The sequence below is a fragment of the Silene latifolia genome, chromosome 10, assembly GCF_048544455.1.
Source record: "Silene latifolia isolate original U9 population chromosome 10, ASM4854445v1, whole genome shotgun sequence".
Taxonomy (NCBI): domain Eukaryota; kingdom Viridiplantae; phylum Streptophyta; class Magnoliopsida; order Caryophyllales; family Caryophyllaceae; genus Silene; species Silene latifolia.
Window position 1 is genome coordinate 163,135,007 of NC_133535.1, and position 17,225 is coordinate 163,152,231.

Consider the following 17,225-nt stretch of genomic DNA (forward strand, 5'->3'; position numbering starts at 1 on the left):
AATACGGAATATTTGGTTAGATAGAAGTATAGAACAAATCTTTACGGATTTTATCCCTAAGCTCATTGTTATCAGAATCTCGATTCGATCCTATGATTCTACGATTTTACGATCCAAAAATGCATGACCGAATCCGGATCCTACGATTATATCATGTTTGTAGAATCTTACGATCCTATGTATTTGAAATTTTCTAGAGGTAGGATCATAATACGATCTTGCGATCCTACGATCCGACTCCATAGTAAACATATTAAAATATATTTTTATATAATGATATCGTAAAACTCAAATTTCGTATAATTTGTTGAAACATGTTTACAAAATTATACTAAAATCATTAATTATCAATATTTTCTGTATAAATAAGTTTAAATAAGTTTTGAACTTCAATTACATATTTTTACCAAATAAAAAACTATATTTAGTAAATTTGTAGAATCTTACGATTCTACAAATTAACTCGATCCGAATTACGAGGACTCATACCCGACCCGAGAACCAAACTCAAGACCCGAGTTAGATAGAAAAAATCTTTTAGTCATATTTTGTGCTTCCAAACACACAGTCACTCTTCCTCGCGGCAAAACTAAGCAACTATGGCTTTCAGAGGAGTAAGCTTTCTTTCACCAATTTCTTCAATTTTTCTTTATTTCTCTAATTTAATTCGCATTACCATCTAATTCCCAACTTCTATTACCATCTGCATGTTGAAATTTTTGATCTTTGCATCTTAATTCACTTACAATCTTATTAATATTGATGATATGTTGGTTGACACCATTTCTTGTTTAAGACCGTCTTAACTTAAGACGGCTCTCACGCCCGATTAAAATTGGGTAGTTGTTGGATCACTATGAAAATGTGAGTTTAAGGCTATTGGGTAGTTGTTGGATCTTTATTTCACTTCAAATTCTTGTTAAAGTTGATTGATTGATTATCAATTACTTCCTTTGTCCCGGTCATTTGTTGTCCTTTTCCATTTTGGGTTGTCCCCGTCAATTGTTGTCTTTTCTATTTTGAGAATGAACTTGATGAGCAATTTGATAATTCACTATCAATTTGTTCCACTCGTCATTTAGTAATTGGCCCCCTCCCCATTCGTTGGTCTTAGTGCCAAAACCAAAGTACAACAATTGACCGGGACAACAGAGGGAGTATCAAATATTGCTCCTGATTTTGGTTAGGTGGCTAGAAATTGCATGTTGATATGTTTAAGCTTTAGTTTTATTGGGAGATTTGTAGGTAATGTTCCTGAATTTGGTGTTTTAGAGTATGTTCGGAATGTCGTCCTTGTGTTGCTAGTGCAAGGGTAAGACCGCATATATCTGAAGGCACTAGGCCGATTACGATGATGTTGTTGTTGGTGGTGGTGTTTTAGAGTATGCTTTTCCAATTTCCACATAGTTCAATGTATTAAAAGCTGAAATCTTGAGGTGTTTTTGACAGTAATTCTTAGTCTTAAACATAGTTGAGGGTGAAGTGATCTGGTAAAAGTGAAGGTGGGAAAAGAAATCAGTTATTTTCACGATTCATGATTTATTAATGAGATAGAGAGTAGAAAATATTATCATCGATTAAAATACTCATCACAAAGAATTAAAAGGGTTAGGTTAATAGGAATCGTTTAGAGGGTCATTTGTTAGTTAATGAGTATAGTTCTGTTAAGCTGCCTAATGGTGTTAACTGTCTGTCGGATGAAGGATCTAATATTTGGTTCTTATGAGAAAGATGTGTTCTTCTGGGTCTTTGAGGCGACTTTCCGAAACTGTAGTGCTAATTCTGAGAGGGTTGATATGATGTTTGCTTTCCTGATATGTTCTTCCGTTGTCTCTAGCGGAGTCAGATGCTCACTATCTTTTATTTTGGATTATGATAGAGTAAAGCAAAATGATTCATTTAACTGATTGTGCTTATTTTTATTGTGAAGTTGCATACTTGCACTCTTATGTAATTTTTTTGACGCAATGCTCAATGTTGGTCATTCAAAAACCTCCATTGCTTGTGTGACAGTATGCATTTGATTTTCTTTAGCCAGTGCTTTACAGTACCCCTCGAGGCAATGGAATAATATTATTTAGGAGCAAATAATCACACAATTCGTTTATGGTTTCCAGGGTAATGCTTCATCGGGCATGGGAGTTGCTGAGCACTGCAAAAACACATACATGGAACTACAAAGGAAGAAGGTGCATCGATATGTGGTGTTCAAGATCGATGAGAAGAAGAAGGAAGTAGTTGTCGAAAAGACCGGAGGACCCGCTGAGAGTTATGATGATTTCCTTGAATCGTTGCCTGATAATGATTGTCGCTATGCTGTTTATGATTATGACTTTGTGACTGCTGAGAACTGCCAGAAGAGCAAAATATTTTTCATAGCCTGGTCAGTCTCTTTCACTATTAAACTTAAAATACTTGATCCTGTCATTCATATTCTTCTTCTTCTTTGAGTTTAAACGATACCGCTTCATGTCATGTATTGGAATGGTTTGACTTTGAGTTTTTAGTTTCTGCGTACTAGGTGATTCAATATAGAAATTACTCATTGAAGATTCAAATAATTAGATCTAGTACTCTTGTATATGCATGGGCGCAATAATCTTTTACGTCATCCGTTCCTTTTGTACTATGATCCTATCCAAACAAGCCCTTAGAGTTTCATGTTGCTTAAATTGACTACTCAGGATTTAGGAATCAGGATGATCCGATGATGCTTTGGTAATTGCTGCATATTCTTGCAATTTACTATGATTGTGTTTACTTTCTCTAACGCTACTCGATTCAGCGAGTGAACTTTTAGCAGCTGAGCCCCCTTCTGTTGTGTAATTTTATTAATTTGACCATAAATGTCTCTAGTCCAACCATAGGCAAGAATCCTTAAGATACTAGCGTAATATTTTTCTCGTTGCTGCTGTTGCTCCATCCTTACACCTGAAGAACATGAGGAATGACATAGTTAGTTGAAATTATTGAATATGCTCATATCCGATTTCTAGGGATGAATATCGTGGTGTTGCATAATCTTTCGTTTTCAAGTTTAATTAAAACTACTTGCTAATTTCTTCTAGATGGTTGTTTTTGTCAAAGTCGTAATGTTTCTAAACTCTCTTTTATTTAAGTTTCAGAAAGTACTGCATGCTTTCAACTAACCTTTGCAGGTTATATTTCTCAGGTCTCCATCAGTATCCCGAATACGCTCCAAGATGCTCTATGCTACATCTAAGGACAGATTCAGGAGGGAGCTCCAAGGAATCCACTACGAAATTCAGGCCACTGATCCAACTGAGGTGGATCTCGAGGTGCTCCAAGAACGAGCCAACTGACTCAACTGCTGAAGTAACGTCAATTTAACATTACTAATGCATTTATCTATATTACCAGTCTGTCATAAAATAAAACGGTATCCTAGCTCAAGATGCTAACTTTCCCTGTTACTGTGACGTTTTCCATTCCAATTAATGTTTCGGATAGTCCATTTCACTGTATATGGATTTACGCGTCTTCTCTTTGGGCTCCGTCAAATCATTTATCGTCAATTCGCAATACGTTACCTGTCCATGATTGAATTGTCTGGTTTGTTGATGCCAATTATGGAAGGGGTTGGAAAGAAGTGGACAATTATTGCTGAAAAGATGTAACATCTGGTTTAAGTGAGTAATTATTCAACTACATTATTCATTAATTTAATAAGTATATAACTAACACTATTATTAGGTGTGCCAATAATTTAGGTGTGCCTATATGGTTAAGTAGTTTTTGTTGGCTATAACTGGAAACCCTCAGCCCAACTCGGCCGAACATTATGCATGTGAATATGTGATAACTGTGATTTACCTTCTTTCATATCGTTTCTATACGTCTGTTCAAATTTCTTGCAAAATTTAAACAAACGTATGGAAATGATTTGAAACTTGACAGGCCAGTCATGCAAGTTTATCTAGCGCACTACGGCTTATTCATCCTCCTTGCGGTCATTAGTCCTTTCCGCAAGTTTAACTAGCGCACTACGGCTTTTTAAGCCTCCTTGCGGGATCATTAGTCACTACCGCAAGGTATAAGAGGGGATGCCATCAGCATACCACCTTTTATCAACTTTTTATTATGTCTCGACGAAAATGCAAAAAATATCTCCAATAAAGCATTCGTACCAATTTTTTTTTTTTTTTTTTTTTTTTGTCATAGAGTTGACACGATAACCTAAGAATCGAACGACCACTTAATTGAATTCAGGTTTTATATTTTCATAGCCTGTTTCTTTATATTTACCCAAAAATAAATTTCATCCATCTTCAAATGAAAATATCCGTTTTAAACAAGAATATCTAAAAATTCATAGCACACCCAAGATTCATGAACTGACAAGTTGTAGGTATAAGATCAATCTAGACAATTCCTCTCAAGTTGTGTATCAAAAATTCTGTTTGTAAAGAGCTACAGAAGCAGTCAAGTTGCTTACTGTAATAGATACTGTCACATGACAGCAAATCCAATTCTTGATTGTGGGCAAATAGAAACCTTAAGAAGATAAGATCCTAATTATAATAAGGATAAAAATTGCCCATATTGTTGAATTACACTGTCCCATAACAGCATTACACCCACATCATTGCCTTAAATTAAAGAATTTGTCCTTTTGTGTTTTTCCCTAACTCTCTCTTAAGACGACAATATCCGTCTTACACTCCCATCTGTATCGCAAATATACATGATAAATCTTTTGTTTATCCCTAGACATTGTTGTTTTGTTTGATCTACTATACTTGACTCGCGTCAAGGTTAAAGATGGATATTTCCGTTTTAAACCAAAATCTGGGTTTTTTATTAAATGGGTATGACTTTATTACTTTAGTACAAACTAATTTGTCTTTTACCATCTTTACTATAACTAGTCATATATAGTTATATTCTCTCTATACAATCTACAAAGATCAGATCTTTGTAGTCTCTTCCTGCTTTTCCCTGTTTAGATGTGTTTTCTCTCTCTAATAAGTCTATGTTTTTAGCTTTTTGATGTTGATTTTTAATTTTGTCATCATTTTTTTGAGAAATTTTTATGTTTGTGACATGAATTGAGGCATTTCCTTGATGGGTTATTGTTAGAGTTTGTTAATTTGTTAGTTTATAATTTAAAGTTTGAATTTTGATTGTTTTGTGTTGTTGGTTTACATTATTGATGTTACTGTATAATCTTTGACTTAATTTGTGTGATTGGTTTGTTTGATTTTGTAATAATTCTCGCAATTTTCATTTTGGATCATTCGGAAACTGTCTCAGTACTTGCTTTACTTGACAAATAAGTAAGCTGCATACATCCGACCCCTTACCCTCCAATTTCCGAGAGTTATTGAGGCACTGGGTTAATGTTATTATCGTAATTTGGGAAAAGGGGGTTTTAAATTCCAAGATATGGGGAGTAATTGTAAGACAATAGTATGGTTTAGAAGGGATTTAAGAGTAGAAGATAATCCTGCTTTAGCAGCAGCAGCAAGAGATGGTAATATATGTCCTGTGTATATATGGTGTCCTAAGGAAGAAGGGCAGTATTTTCCAGGAAGAGTTTCAAGATGGTGGCTTAAACAGTCCTTAGCACATTTAGATCAGTCATTAAGGTCACTCGGTGTCGAACTCGGGTTTATTAAGGCTGAGAGTATAGTTGATGCTTTGTTAGATTGTGTGAAGGCTGTTGGGGCTACTAAGGTTGTCTTTAATCGCCTTTACGGTATGTTCTAATTCTAATCCTTGCTTAATTCTGGTAATTCTTTGTGTAAAAGATTTATTTTTTTGCTGTTTGTATTGGTTAATTTGATTATAGGGCTATACTTGTATCCTTCTGCCTTGAATAAGATAGGATAGCCGTAGTATCCGTTTTAAGATGAAAACGAGTCAAATATGCTTCCACGTACATATGTGTAGGACAAACTTTTTGTTAGTCCCTAAGCATCCCCTTTTGTCTCTTCTACCATTAACCCGTTCTACGTTTAAGATGGATAGTGCCGTCTTAATCAAGAATTTGTGCTGATTGGTATCATCATTATTCATTTCATTTGTTATTGAATTGTATAGAGATCTCCATTCTGAATTTAATATGATATATCTTGGATTTGTAAATCTGATAGTTACAAACTTGATTGAGATGGTTGATCTGATTATGAGTGGTAAAAAGGTATAGGAAACAGTAAAACAGGAAGACGGAGACATATTATACGGTGACACCTGTCTTTTCGTTATAGAGAGTCATTCTTTGATCTACTACACAAAATGTTATATGAGACGGTCTCACGTGTTAGACCTGCTCATTAACCTTATAATTGAATGAGTAATACATAAGCATTTGGTGTATTCTCTCTTCTTTTTAAATGAAAAGGCGTCTCCGATTGAGATTTGAGAATGATCATTGTTCATGTGGTATTCGGTTACTTGACGTGTTTGGATCATGGTTAATAGGGCTCTTTATCTCGTAACTTGACAGTGCCATTACAGAAAACCATGTCTTGTGCATGATTGATGTATTGTTTCTTATCTGGTTTCTTTTTGTTTGAAGATCCTGTCTCACTTGTTCGTGATCATAACATCAAGCAAATACTCGGGGAGCATAACATAACCGTCAATAGCTACAATGGAGATTTGTTGCATGAACCATGGGAGGTGTACGATGATACTGGATGTGCTTTTACAACTTTTGCTCCTTTCTGGGACAAATGCCTGAACATGCAGATAGAACCTGCTTCACTTCCGATGCCATGGCGCCTTCTGCCAGCTGAAGGTATAACCCTACAACCGTCTCTCCCTCCCTTCTTGTCCCTGGTTTGACTTGTCGACCATGATTATCATTTTAGTCATCACAAACTCTCATATGAAACATTGTATTTTTAATTGAGTGCGGATTCTGTTTAAAGTCGGCTGGTCTCACGTTATATTATACTGGTTGTGTTCCAGGATTCGTACAGAAGTTCTCTATTGAAGATTTGGGTCTCGAGAATGAATCGGAAAAATCCAGCAACGCATTGCTAGGAAAGGCTTGGTGTCCAGGCTGGACCAATGCTAATAAGGCTCTCGTAGAGTTTGTTGAGCATCAGCTTCTCGACTATTCACAAAAAAGGGTAAATCTTGGGGGAAATTGGACATCTTTTTTGTCCCCTTATCTTCATTTCGGAGAATTGAGCGTAAGAAAAGTATTCCATAATGTGCAATTGAAGCAAATGGTATGGGCAAATCAAGGAAACAGCCGTGGCCTAGAAAGCGTAACTGTGTTTCTAAAGTCAATCGGGTTTAGAGAATATTCTCGGTATATATGTTTCAACTTTCCTTTTACCCATGAAAAACCATTGCTAAGCCACTTGAAGTACTTTCCTTGGAACGCGGATCAAGGGAATTTTAAGGCATGGAGACAGGGTCGAACTGGATACCCACTGGTTGATGCAGGAATGAGAGAGCTTTGGGCGACGGGGTGGATTCATAACAAGATGAGAGTAATAGTTGCTTGTTTTTGTGTCAAAATTTTGTTGCTTCCTTGGAGATGGGGTATGAAATACTTTTGGGACACGCTTTTGGATGCGGATTTGGAGTGTGATATTCTCGGTTGGCAGTATATTTCCGGTAGTTTACCCGATGGACATGATCTTAACCGTTTAGATGATCCTGAGGTACATTATCTACTTCGTGTTAACGTATTAGAACTTCGTGTTTACTCTCGTATTGCATTATCACAGATTCTCATATGCGGTGGACTCAGAAATTAAAGTCGCAAATTTTTACTTGAGACCGTCTTATTTCAGTAGGTGGATTATACATCTGATGTATTACCACCAATTCATTAGTTTCTGAGCATTATAACAAAAATTTTGAGTTTTGTTTTAAAAATTCTAAGTTTACTATAAAGTTTTGAGTTTATTCATTTAAACATTAAGCTCTAGAAAATTACAATAAACTCAAAAATTTACATATAAATTTAGTAAAATTTGAGTTTTGAAGGAAAAAAATTAAAATCTAACTTAAAAATTTTAATAAGCTCAAAAAAAATATACATATGCTCAAAAACAAATAAAGTTTGAGGTAATAAGCTCAAAAATATACATATATGCTCAAAAACAAAAAGGTTGGAGGTACTACATCCGATGTATGTTCTTTTTTCTCGTCTTATTTGTGGGATCTTGGCTTTCGTATTATGTTTCACTCCCCTTTTGTTTTTCACTTTTTCTTTTCTGTTTTTCACATTTTTGAGGTGTGCGTTCACCCATGGACGGTTTTAAAGGATGATTCATGTCAGCCAACCCCAAATCATTTTGGGATTAAGGCTCTGATGTTGTTGTTGTTGTTGTTGTTGTTGTTTTTGTACCTTCTTATTTGTGAGATCCATATTACTTGACATTTCTTATTTGTGTGATTCAGCTTCAAGGCTCTAAATACGATGCAGAAGGGGAATATGTGCGGCAATGGATTCCAGAACTTGCTAGAATGCCAACCGAGTGGATTCATCATCCGTGGAATGCGCCTATTTCTGTTCTTAAAGCTTCAGGAGTCGAGTTAGGAGTCAACTACCCAAAACCCATCATCGAGATCGACACAGCTAGACAAAACCTGACTGAGGCTATCTGTCTGATGCAAGGAATGATATCAACGGACGCATCTGAAACAAACGGAACACATGAAGTTGTAGTCGATAATTCTGACGCTGGAGGAGCTTTGAACGCTACAAGGGTCGATAATTATCAGAATAATGAAACCTCAGCTATAGCTAGGGTTGTCTTGAACATAAAACCTGGCTGTATTTCCGGGTCATCCCGGGATCAACGGGTTCCGTCTGTGCAAATCCCGAATACCCAGTCGAACGGGAAGAGACCTAGAGTCTCTGCAGAAGATGTGCCACCAGGACCAGGACCTAATATGAATGCTTGCTATCGCAATGCTGACGGGTTGAGAATGGATGAAGATTTGAGCTCCACAGCCGATTCTTCGACAGCTAAAAGGCAGACGTTCAGTACGAGCTCTTATTGTGTACCACAGGCGTGTTCTTTATCAACGCAGAGCAAAACGTTTTGTGACGGGGAGTCTTCAGACGTAAAACAACCTTGGAAAGAACAAATGGACAGGGCTGTCTAGCAGCTGGTTACATTCAGGTGCCCTAGTTACCGGTGAGTTTCGTTATACTTCGTTTACATTTAAGTGAGCAGAGGCACGAGTTTGAATCCCGTACGACTTGCTGGATGTTTAAACCATTTGAGAGACCTAATTTTTCAACTTTCACACAGGGATCCCGAAAGTTATTTAGACGGCCGACAAATATGAAGACTGAACAACTGCAGTGGTTGGAAATGGAGGTTCAACTTCGTTCAGAGCTGTTTAAAAGCGAACTACTTGTAGAATACAAGTCGATATTTCCAGGGATTTTATGATGATCGGTGTTGGATTGCGAGACATCCCTTCTTGAAGCAGTTCTACAAAACAGTTTACCTGTGGAGCAGGGTTCGAGTCGGGGTAGTCAGTTAACTAATTTCACTTATGTAGAATATTTTATGTCAATTTTCAGTTTGCTGTTTTACTGCTTGAACTAAACCGGATCGAGTTCCGGTCCAATTGACAAACTTTTTTCATTTCTCCTGTAATTTACATGTCAAATAATCATGTATACCTTTATCAATGTATCTTAATGTACAAATAATGTACTTTTTGAGTCAAAAATTTGGAATGTTCATCATCCCACATTCCCACAATCTATTGAACAAAAGAAGGCCCAACTTGATTGGGCTTTTTTTTTACGAGCCCGTTGGACATGTCTAATCCTTCCTCGTATCTTGAGAAGTAGATCCGACAACGGGTTAATTGAGTCGGATGGGGTCACTACCGGTTGAATTTTTCAGCCGGATCTTGTCGTGTCCGGATTAATTTGGGTTTTGTACTTTGAACTTTTAGTTGAGACGATTTTTTCATATCGTAACTGGTCAATCCTAAAGTCTTCACCAATACCTTTTTTTTTTCGATGACGAGAGGGTTGAATTCCCACGGGCCCATGCATTCCCGCACCACCACATGAATCATGTAAATCACCCCCTTCGGGAGCTGCAGTGGCCAAGTGATCATCGCCCCAACTAGTAGTCGAACTAGAGACCTCACCTCCCAACTCCTATATTTCTGCAAGTTTTAAGGTTTAACCCGACTATCACTGAACTAATATTACTTGGTCTTCACCGATACCTTTACTACTTTTTCCTTTAAATATTTTCGCCATTTCGCTCGACAAGTCAAAGTTGCATTGTTGAACTGAGATTCCATAGCTAGGTTGAACTATTTGTGCAACATTAGTGGAGAATCATAGTGCTCAATTGGAAAAGTATGAAAACCTAGTGAAAATGAGTGAAAGTTAGAACAAATATAAGTACGGACTGCGGACATATTCGTCAACAATACAACAGGTTAAATAGATGGATGAGATAAAAAATAAAAACAGAATGTCTAGAGAATGATAAACTATTGTCTCATCCATCTATATAAGGTAATATTTAACCCGTTTTACACTTAAAACGGATGTGATTGTCTTAGAAGACCAACTTGCACTTTTAATCTTGTATGGAGTTGTTATATTTGGGTAGTGAGTAAGTCTTGCTTAAAACGGGTCGGATTTTAAGACGGGTCGTTGTGTGAGAGGAAATGGGTAGAGGGGACAAAGGTGGGACCCCCCATGTGCTTCTCCACTCACCCTAAATGGGTATTTTGTGAGAGAATATGGTATCCGTCTTATTAATAAGACGGATACCTTGGTCTGAAATAAGAATTGGGGTTGGGTAGTGGGTTGGTCTAGAGGTCACTATTGATGCTCTTTCATGCAATTTAAAGCTAAGAGATGTGCATAAAATTCAACTTTGTGCTCCTACTTTTTACAAACCATTCACATTCAAAATTGTGTTCTTTGTTCATTTTAAGGTTTCAAATTATAGAGTGGTCACTCTCGTGATCATACTATTACTATACATCATCAAATATAGAAGATCACCGATAATGTCACGATACCTAAGCATTATGTCACGAATAAACATAATACAAAATCGATAGCGGAAATATGTAACTTAAAATCGGCACTTTCTAACAAGGGATTGATCAAATCGAAGTAAAAGTATAAAATCGAACCCCATCATCAGAATCCTAAAACCACCCCTAACTATACATATCCTCAAACATAGAAGGGCAACAATAATGTCACGACACCTAAGCATTATCTTACAGATAAACATAATGAAAAGTCGATGTAACAATAATAAAATGAAAACACTACTTCACTCGTACATAAGCCTATTATAGCATTATGTAACTTAATCGACATTTTCGATAAAAGTATATTTCCCTCAAATTCAGTGAGAACCAGTAATCTCAATTACAACTTTAAAACTCGCAAACGTCATAAATTAGAAATTTCGTCATAAGATACATATAAAATGGACGTTCGATGCATAAAATGGTCCCTCGATTGTTCATACTATAAACGTACGTACTGTCAGTCTAAGTAATTGTCATTTATCTTGTCATGGACCATCACCAAGTTTAGGTGTTACTAACTCTAGTGTACGAGTCAAAGTCGTTGCATTACAACTTGAGTTATCACAACTCACAAGGTACAATAAGTTTCAATTATTTTTGTATTGGATTCAAAATATCACAGTCGACTTAACTTCGTACCAGACACTTCATAATAAAACGCGCTAATTTAAGGATGTTGATTTTAGACGTGTTATATAAGACACTGTGTTAGTGTGTTTCACCATCATCGTAAATTAAACGCTAATGAACCTATGAGACCATGAACACTTAGATCAACTGGTAAGGGATTATTGTAGCTTAATCAGAGGTCTCGGGTTCCAGCCCTGGGAATACAACAATGTTTAAATTCATGAAAGAGAGCTTTACTGCCATGGACCTCCTGGTGGTCCACTCTAACTCAAATCTGAACTAAACTGGAAACGCTAATGAGCTTAATAACACAACCTATTAGGCGAACAAGTAATCGAAGTTGAGGTCAGGCTTGTCAACTTTCTTATCCGGTGGAAGACAGACGTCCCTGTTAACCACCTTCTCAAAAGTACAAATTATGTTGTCATTTATATTAATGGTCAAGCTCGTATTTGGCTTGACTCGTTACCACCCTCGGGACATGTATGTTTGTCATTTATATTAATTGAAGCAAATTAAGTTAAATTGATGTGAAATTGCATATGAATTGAATAACAAAAGTATTGCATATAAATTAGAAAAGTATTAACATTTCTTTGTCAAAGACTTTTCTAAAGGGACATTTTTGCAGTTGCATTGTATAGTCTAGATGAATGCACTAGTCACACAAGTTGCCAAACTTCAATTACCCCATACGTTCATAAATGAATCACATTTTCACATGTAGTGATATCATGTGAAATCACACCGTAAAATCGTCTTACATAATATTTGTGTTATACAGTTATACTGATCTAAGAACGAACCTAACAACTTGTGTGTTATTTGTGACGATCTTAGTACCATTATGTGACCAATTCAACGAGCAGGTTTATTATTATCGGTGACACTTAATACATAAATAGTGCAGATTTATATGCTATTTACGATAAAAACGGTTTTATATTATACTTACTCAATCTGTGCATTATTTAAGCAAGAAATTAGATAAAAGAACATGAAATCGTCTTACAACTTGTGTGTTATTGGTGACGATTTTAGTACCATTATGTGACCAACTCAACTAGTAGTCGTTTTATTATTATCGGTGACACTTAAAACATAAATAGTCCGGATTTTTATACTGATTTACGATAAAAAAACGAAAGATAAAAGAACGAGATAATTAACTCAAATTTGTACTGCCTCATTATTTTCATGAACTACATTTGATCATCACCAACCTTAACTAATAGTATAAATAGTCCGGATTTTTATACTGATTTACGATAAAAAAAAAACGAAATTAGATAAAAGAACGAGAAAATTAACTCAAATTTGTACTGCCTCATTATTTTCATGAACTACTACATTTGATCATCATCAACCTTAAACTAAATAGTAATAACACATCAAAATAAATTTGTTTCATGAAATAATATAATTAAAAAAAAAACTGTAAAAACAATTTAGAAGATTAAACCGGCAGAGTTCGATTGTTGAGGCTAGCTTGATGTGCAGCTTCTTCAGCATCATCCTGGTTCTCACCAGACATCTCTTCCAACGAGATTCCGTTCGCTTCAGGCACGAGAAACGTAGCACAAAACCCGAGTGCACAAATTCCACCCAATATCATCAACGCGTTCCTGACTCCAATACCGGGTGGGTAACCCGCATCTGTCTTAGTTGGATCAGGTGACTGAGCCAAGTATAAGAACCCGAATGCACCAATTATCGCCCCTGCCTTTCCTGCAGCTGAGGAAATCCCGTGACAGGTCGACCTCAGACGCGCAGGAAAGATCTCAGCAGGAACAACAAATGTAGTCGCATTAGGCCCAAAATTTGCGAAAAAGAATGTCAGACCGTACATTATAACAAACCCGGCTTGGTTACCCTTTGTAGTCCAGTGATGGTACGGAATTGCCAGTCCAAACATGAAGACGGTCATAAAAGCAAAACCCATTAATTGGATTGTGAACCGACCAATTCTATCGATAAAAGCGACTGTAAACCAGTATCCGGGGACAGTACCACAAAGGGAAACAAGTGTTTGGGCCCGTGCCACCATGTATACTTCCTGCAACGCGCTCATGGTGGCAGGCTTTGGGAGCCAGGACACCGCGGTGAAAATATCTTTCTGGAAGAGGTTGTTACTATAAAAGGCAATGTCGAGGAGGAACCAACAGGTGGTTGTTCCGAGCAAGTGAAGACCGTGTCGTTTAAGAAATTTCTTGCTGAATAATCCGAATTGAGTAGCTCTGTTCTGAGATAAGACTTCTGCTTTTTCCTGATCTTCTGTGATTTCCATCTGTAATACTTTCGACATATCAGCAGCGGCTTTTTTCGTGTTGTTAGCGACTAGGGCAGTGTACCGGGCAGTCTCGGGCATCTTCATACGCCAGTAGTAAGTCATTAACGCGGGCAAGGCACCAAACATGAGAATAATCCTCCAAACAAAGTCGGCTTCAGGGACTAACGATTTTGCTGCATTAGTCGCATAAGACGGTGCAGGAAACGCTGCTTTGAACGCAGATGAAACGATTAAAGCGACAATTCCACCAGTCAAGTTTCCGAACCCTTGCATAGCAAATACCGCGGCTATAAAAGCTCCACGCGTCTTTTTGTTGGAGTACTCGGACATTATAGTAGCCGAAAGAGGGTAATCACCACCAATTCCAAACCCGAGCCAAAACCTGAAGAAACAAAGCGTAGCCATCACCGATTTAGGTGTACTACCAAACGACAACCCAGACGCGATTGAGCAGAGGACCATCATCATAAGAGTCATTCCATAGACTTTTTTACGGCCCATCTTGTCTCCGAGCCAACCAAAGAAGAGTTGACCGGTTAGGGTTCCGCAAAAGGCGACACCATTGACCGCTGCAGAGACATTGGGTGGTAATGTTCCTGGTTTAAGTGCTCCAGGCTCGGTGTAGTATAATCGACCTAAGAGCTTTGTGACTAAGGAGATACTGAAGAGATCGTAAGCATCTGTGAAAAATCCCATTCCCGCTACAACAATCGCTGTGAAGTGATACCATTGCGTTTTCGCTGAATCGAGTGCGTTCAGCACTTTCAGGTTACTTTCACCTGCCATTTGATTCAACTGAAATCGAAAAAAAAAGGAATTCTTTAGTTACATGTCGAAAATTAAATTAAATCGATAGTTATGGCCGAATTCAGTAAACAGAATGCCTAAAGAGCGAACATTTTAACCAATCAAACGGAAATATCTGTCTTAAACAATAAAACGGGTGAAATAGATGGATGAAACAAAACAGAATGCCCGAAGAATGGTAAACTCTTAGTATTTGACCTGTTTTGTTACTTAAAACGGATATGATCGTTTTAAAAAGGCTAATTGGGCTCGAAATTGGAGTAAAGAGTAAGATTGTCAAACATGTTGAAATAAAAGTCATAAAATTGTGACAATTCAAAGATAAGGACCCTTTGGTGATGACTTAAAGTCACTATCATTAACTAGCTAGTTACATAAGAACATGTCATGTTATTAAAAGTAAGAAACTACTAAGAAAGTCATATAAAAAAATAAATTACATAATTTTTAACCAATTAAATCAAAAACAAGAGCTATAGTATCTATGCATGTGAATTTGATTAGGTAAGACAATATAAAATTACACTTTCATGGTAATTAGCCTTAAACTTTGGGTCAAACTATGCTATTAAGTAAGATAGTATACTAAATCAATTAATTAAATAGTTTAGTAGAAAAAATCATACGTATTTAGTATGGTTTTTCTCGACATCGTATGTTACTCAAATTTGCAACAATAAATCAAGATTATATATTAAAGTTACGATAATTCTTGTATGAGACCGTTGTATATCGTCAAATGAATGGGTTTTTTTTATGAGCATACAATTACAAATATAAATTAGTCTATCATCAAGATAAATTAACTATTTAATTATTTATAATTGCAAAAAACTCTAAACAAGAAAAGAATCAAAGGAATCTAAAAAGGGATTGAAAAAAGATTCAAGAAAATAAAACTTTTTTAAGTGTTTATACTATTTACTACTCCCTCTGTTCCGGTCATATGTTTACACTTTCTTTATATTGTGAGGGAAAAATAAAGGAAGTGTAAACATATGACCGGAACGGAGGGAGTATAATTCTCTTTAGGGTTGACGGTGAACACCCCGATTTATATCGGAAATACATAATTTGCATTAGGGTAGATACTCTTTGATCAAATTTCATTAGTATTGATACCAAATATTGATTTAATCATAATTCTTAACATGAAACTTTTAATTATCGATCGTCTATACTTATACTGGTTAGTTCCTGGTTCCGTCACTACGATGATCAATGTATGCAAAATTACACCAAGAAACACAAGTAAAGAAGATTAAATAAATAAATGACAATATAACATACCTTGAATTTGTTTGACCTATGAATGCTTCAAAATTAAGAGTCTCCTTAAGTAAAATATATTTTCTTGTGTTTTTTTGTTGTTTTTGTTTTTCTCCAAATTGTTTAGGAGAGAAAACAAATAATAATGAGAGACTGACTGTTTAATGTTGAGAAACAAGCAATGATATTTATATACACAAAAACGTTATGGGACCCACTTTTTTATATGAAAAAAATACGTCTTGCTTTTCTTATACGGTGTTGGATTAGAACTCTTCCTCGAATATACTCTCCTAATACAACTCAAACTATACTCCCTACTACTTAGGGAACAACGTTCATAATATTATTCATAGTAATAATCTGAATCGGTTTTTCTAACGGGTGCACCTGACCCGCATATTAAGAAGTTAATTATGGTCCAATGAATTTGTACATCGATTTTTCATGCCATATTATTTGAAGTCTTTCTATAATTAGTTTCTTAACGTGTGTCCAGCCCGACAGAAAGCTACTCTATGTGTTAAGAAATTTACAAGATCATTTCATTAATTATAGTAAAAATGTGTTTGGGTACATCGAATTCTCATGATATATTCTTAAAAATCTTTTTAAAATTAGTTTTTTAACGTGTGCCCGACCCGAAGGCAGAGTAGAGCTATCTGATAAAGCCCCGGGAAGAAAACGAAATTATTTTTGTGTATTTTGTACATTTCTAAGGAAAAATAAAATTACTTTTTTTTATTATATAAAAATAAAAATAATCTTAATTTTTCAGGATTACGGGAAGAAAATTTTCTGGATCCGATAGGTAATCATAGGATGTATTTAATTTTAAAATAAAGAAGGTAATTAAGAAAATATAATATTCCAAAGAAGTCCAAAAGAGTGACGTTGTTAGAGTTAACACGTCAACGGGAAATGTAGGTATCTTTTACTTAAGAAGGATATTCCTTTGTGTTATGCTTTTCTTATTTAGTTGTTTATCTCTATTTAGGATTTTAATTAGCCGTGATCTTTTTTATTATTTGTTAGCTTTCCCATCTAGTCAACGCATACCACAATAATATGCTTTTTCGTTGTTATTGATTGTATGAAATATATTTGAATTTTATAATTTTATTTGGGTTTTAATAAGGGTGGTTATGAGTCGAGCGGGAGTAAAAAGCATATTGTTAGAGTCGTGTTCAATTATCGAGTT

At 35.9% G+C, this 17,225-nt stretch overlaps 3 protein-coding genes across 5 annotated transcripts in view; 2 read left to right on the top strand and 1 right to left on the bottom strand.

Annotated features, from left to right (window-relative positions):
* LOC141606832 (cryptochrome-1) overlaps window positions 1-9,678 on the top strand; it is a 134,570-nt gene extending 124,892 nt beyond the window's left edge. The window contains exons 1-5 of one of the 2 annotated variants that reach the window (XM_074426165.1): window positions 4,569-5,719; window positions 6,542-6,763; window positions 6,937-7,643; window positions 8,389-9,131; window positions 9,249-9,678. In XM_074426165.1, the coding sequence (XP_074282266.1) occupies window positions 5,407-5,719; window positions 6,542-6,763; window positions 6,937-7,643; window positions 8,389-9,099 (1,953 nt within the window). In that variant the 5' untranslated portion in view covers window positions 4,569-5,406 and the 3' untranslated portion in view covers window positions 9,100-9,131; window positions 9,249-9,678. Of the gene's footprint in view, window positions 1-4,568; window positions 5,720-5,812; window positions 6,764-6,936; window positions 7,644-8,388; window positions 9,132-9,248 lie in introns of those variants that run through there. The other variant, XM_074426166.1, reaches the window with a different exon arrangement.
* LOC141606833 (actin-depolymerizing factor) lies at window positions 509-3,514 on the top strand. The gene is made up of 3 exons (XM_074426167.1): window positions 509-614; window positions 2,118-2,383; window positions 3,173-3,514. The coding sequence occupies exons 1-3, from the start codon at window positions 600-602 to the stop codon at window positions 3,321-3,323; spliced, it is 432 nt and encodes a 143-aa protein (XP_074282268.1). The 5' UTR covers window positions 509-599; the 3' UTR covers window positions 3,324-3,514.
* Window positions 9,679-12,964: 3,286 nt separating the features above from the next.
* On the bottom strand, window positions 12,965-16,187 carry LOC141606822 (putative inorganic phosphate transporter 1-4). Of its 2 annotated transcripts, XM_074426156.1 has the most exons (3): window positions 15,765-16,179; window positions 15,598-15,672; window positions 12,965-15,541 (listed from the first exon to the last, which is right to left on the bottom strand). In XM_074426156.1, the coding sequence occupies exon 3, from the start codon at window positions 14,732-14,734 to the stop codon at window positions 13,115-13,117; it is 1,620 nt and encodes a 539-aa protein (XP_074282257.1). In that variant the 5' UTR covers window positions 14,735-15,541; window positions 15,598-15,672; window positions 15,765-16,179; the 3' UTR covers window positions 12,965-13,114. The 2 variants fall into 2 exon arrangements, with proteins under 2 accessions (XP_074282257.1, XP_074282256.1); XM_074426155.1 differs by lacking the exon at window positions 15,598-15,672 and having other exon boundaries at window positions 12,965-14,743; window positions 16,046-16,187.
* Window positions 16,188-17,225: the final 1,038 nt, after the last annotated feature.

Coding starts and splice junctions, on each gene's coding strand:
- LOC141606833 (XM_074426167.1), top strand. Junction 2,384..3,172: donor AAAATATTTTTCATAGCCTG/GTCAGTCTCTTT, acceptor TATATTTCTCAG/GTCTCCATCAGTATCCCGAA.
- LOC141606822 (XM_074426155.1), bottom strand. CDS start 14,734: ATGGCAGGTGAAAGTAACCTGAAAGTGCTGAACGCACTCGATTCAGCG.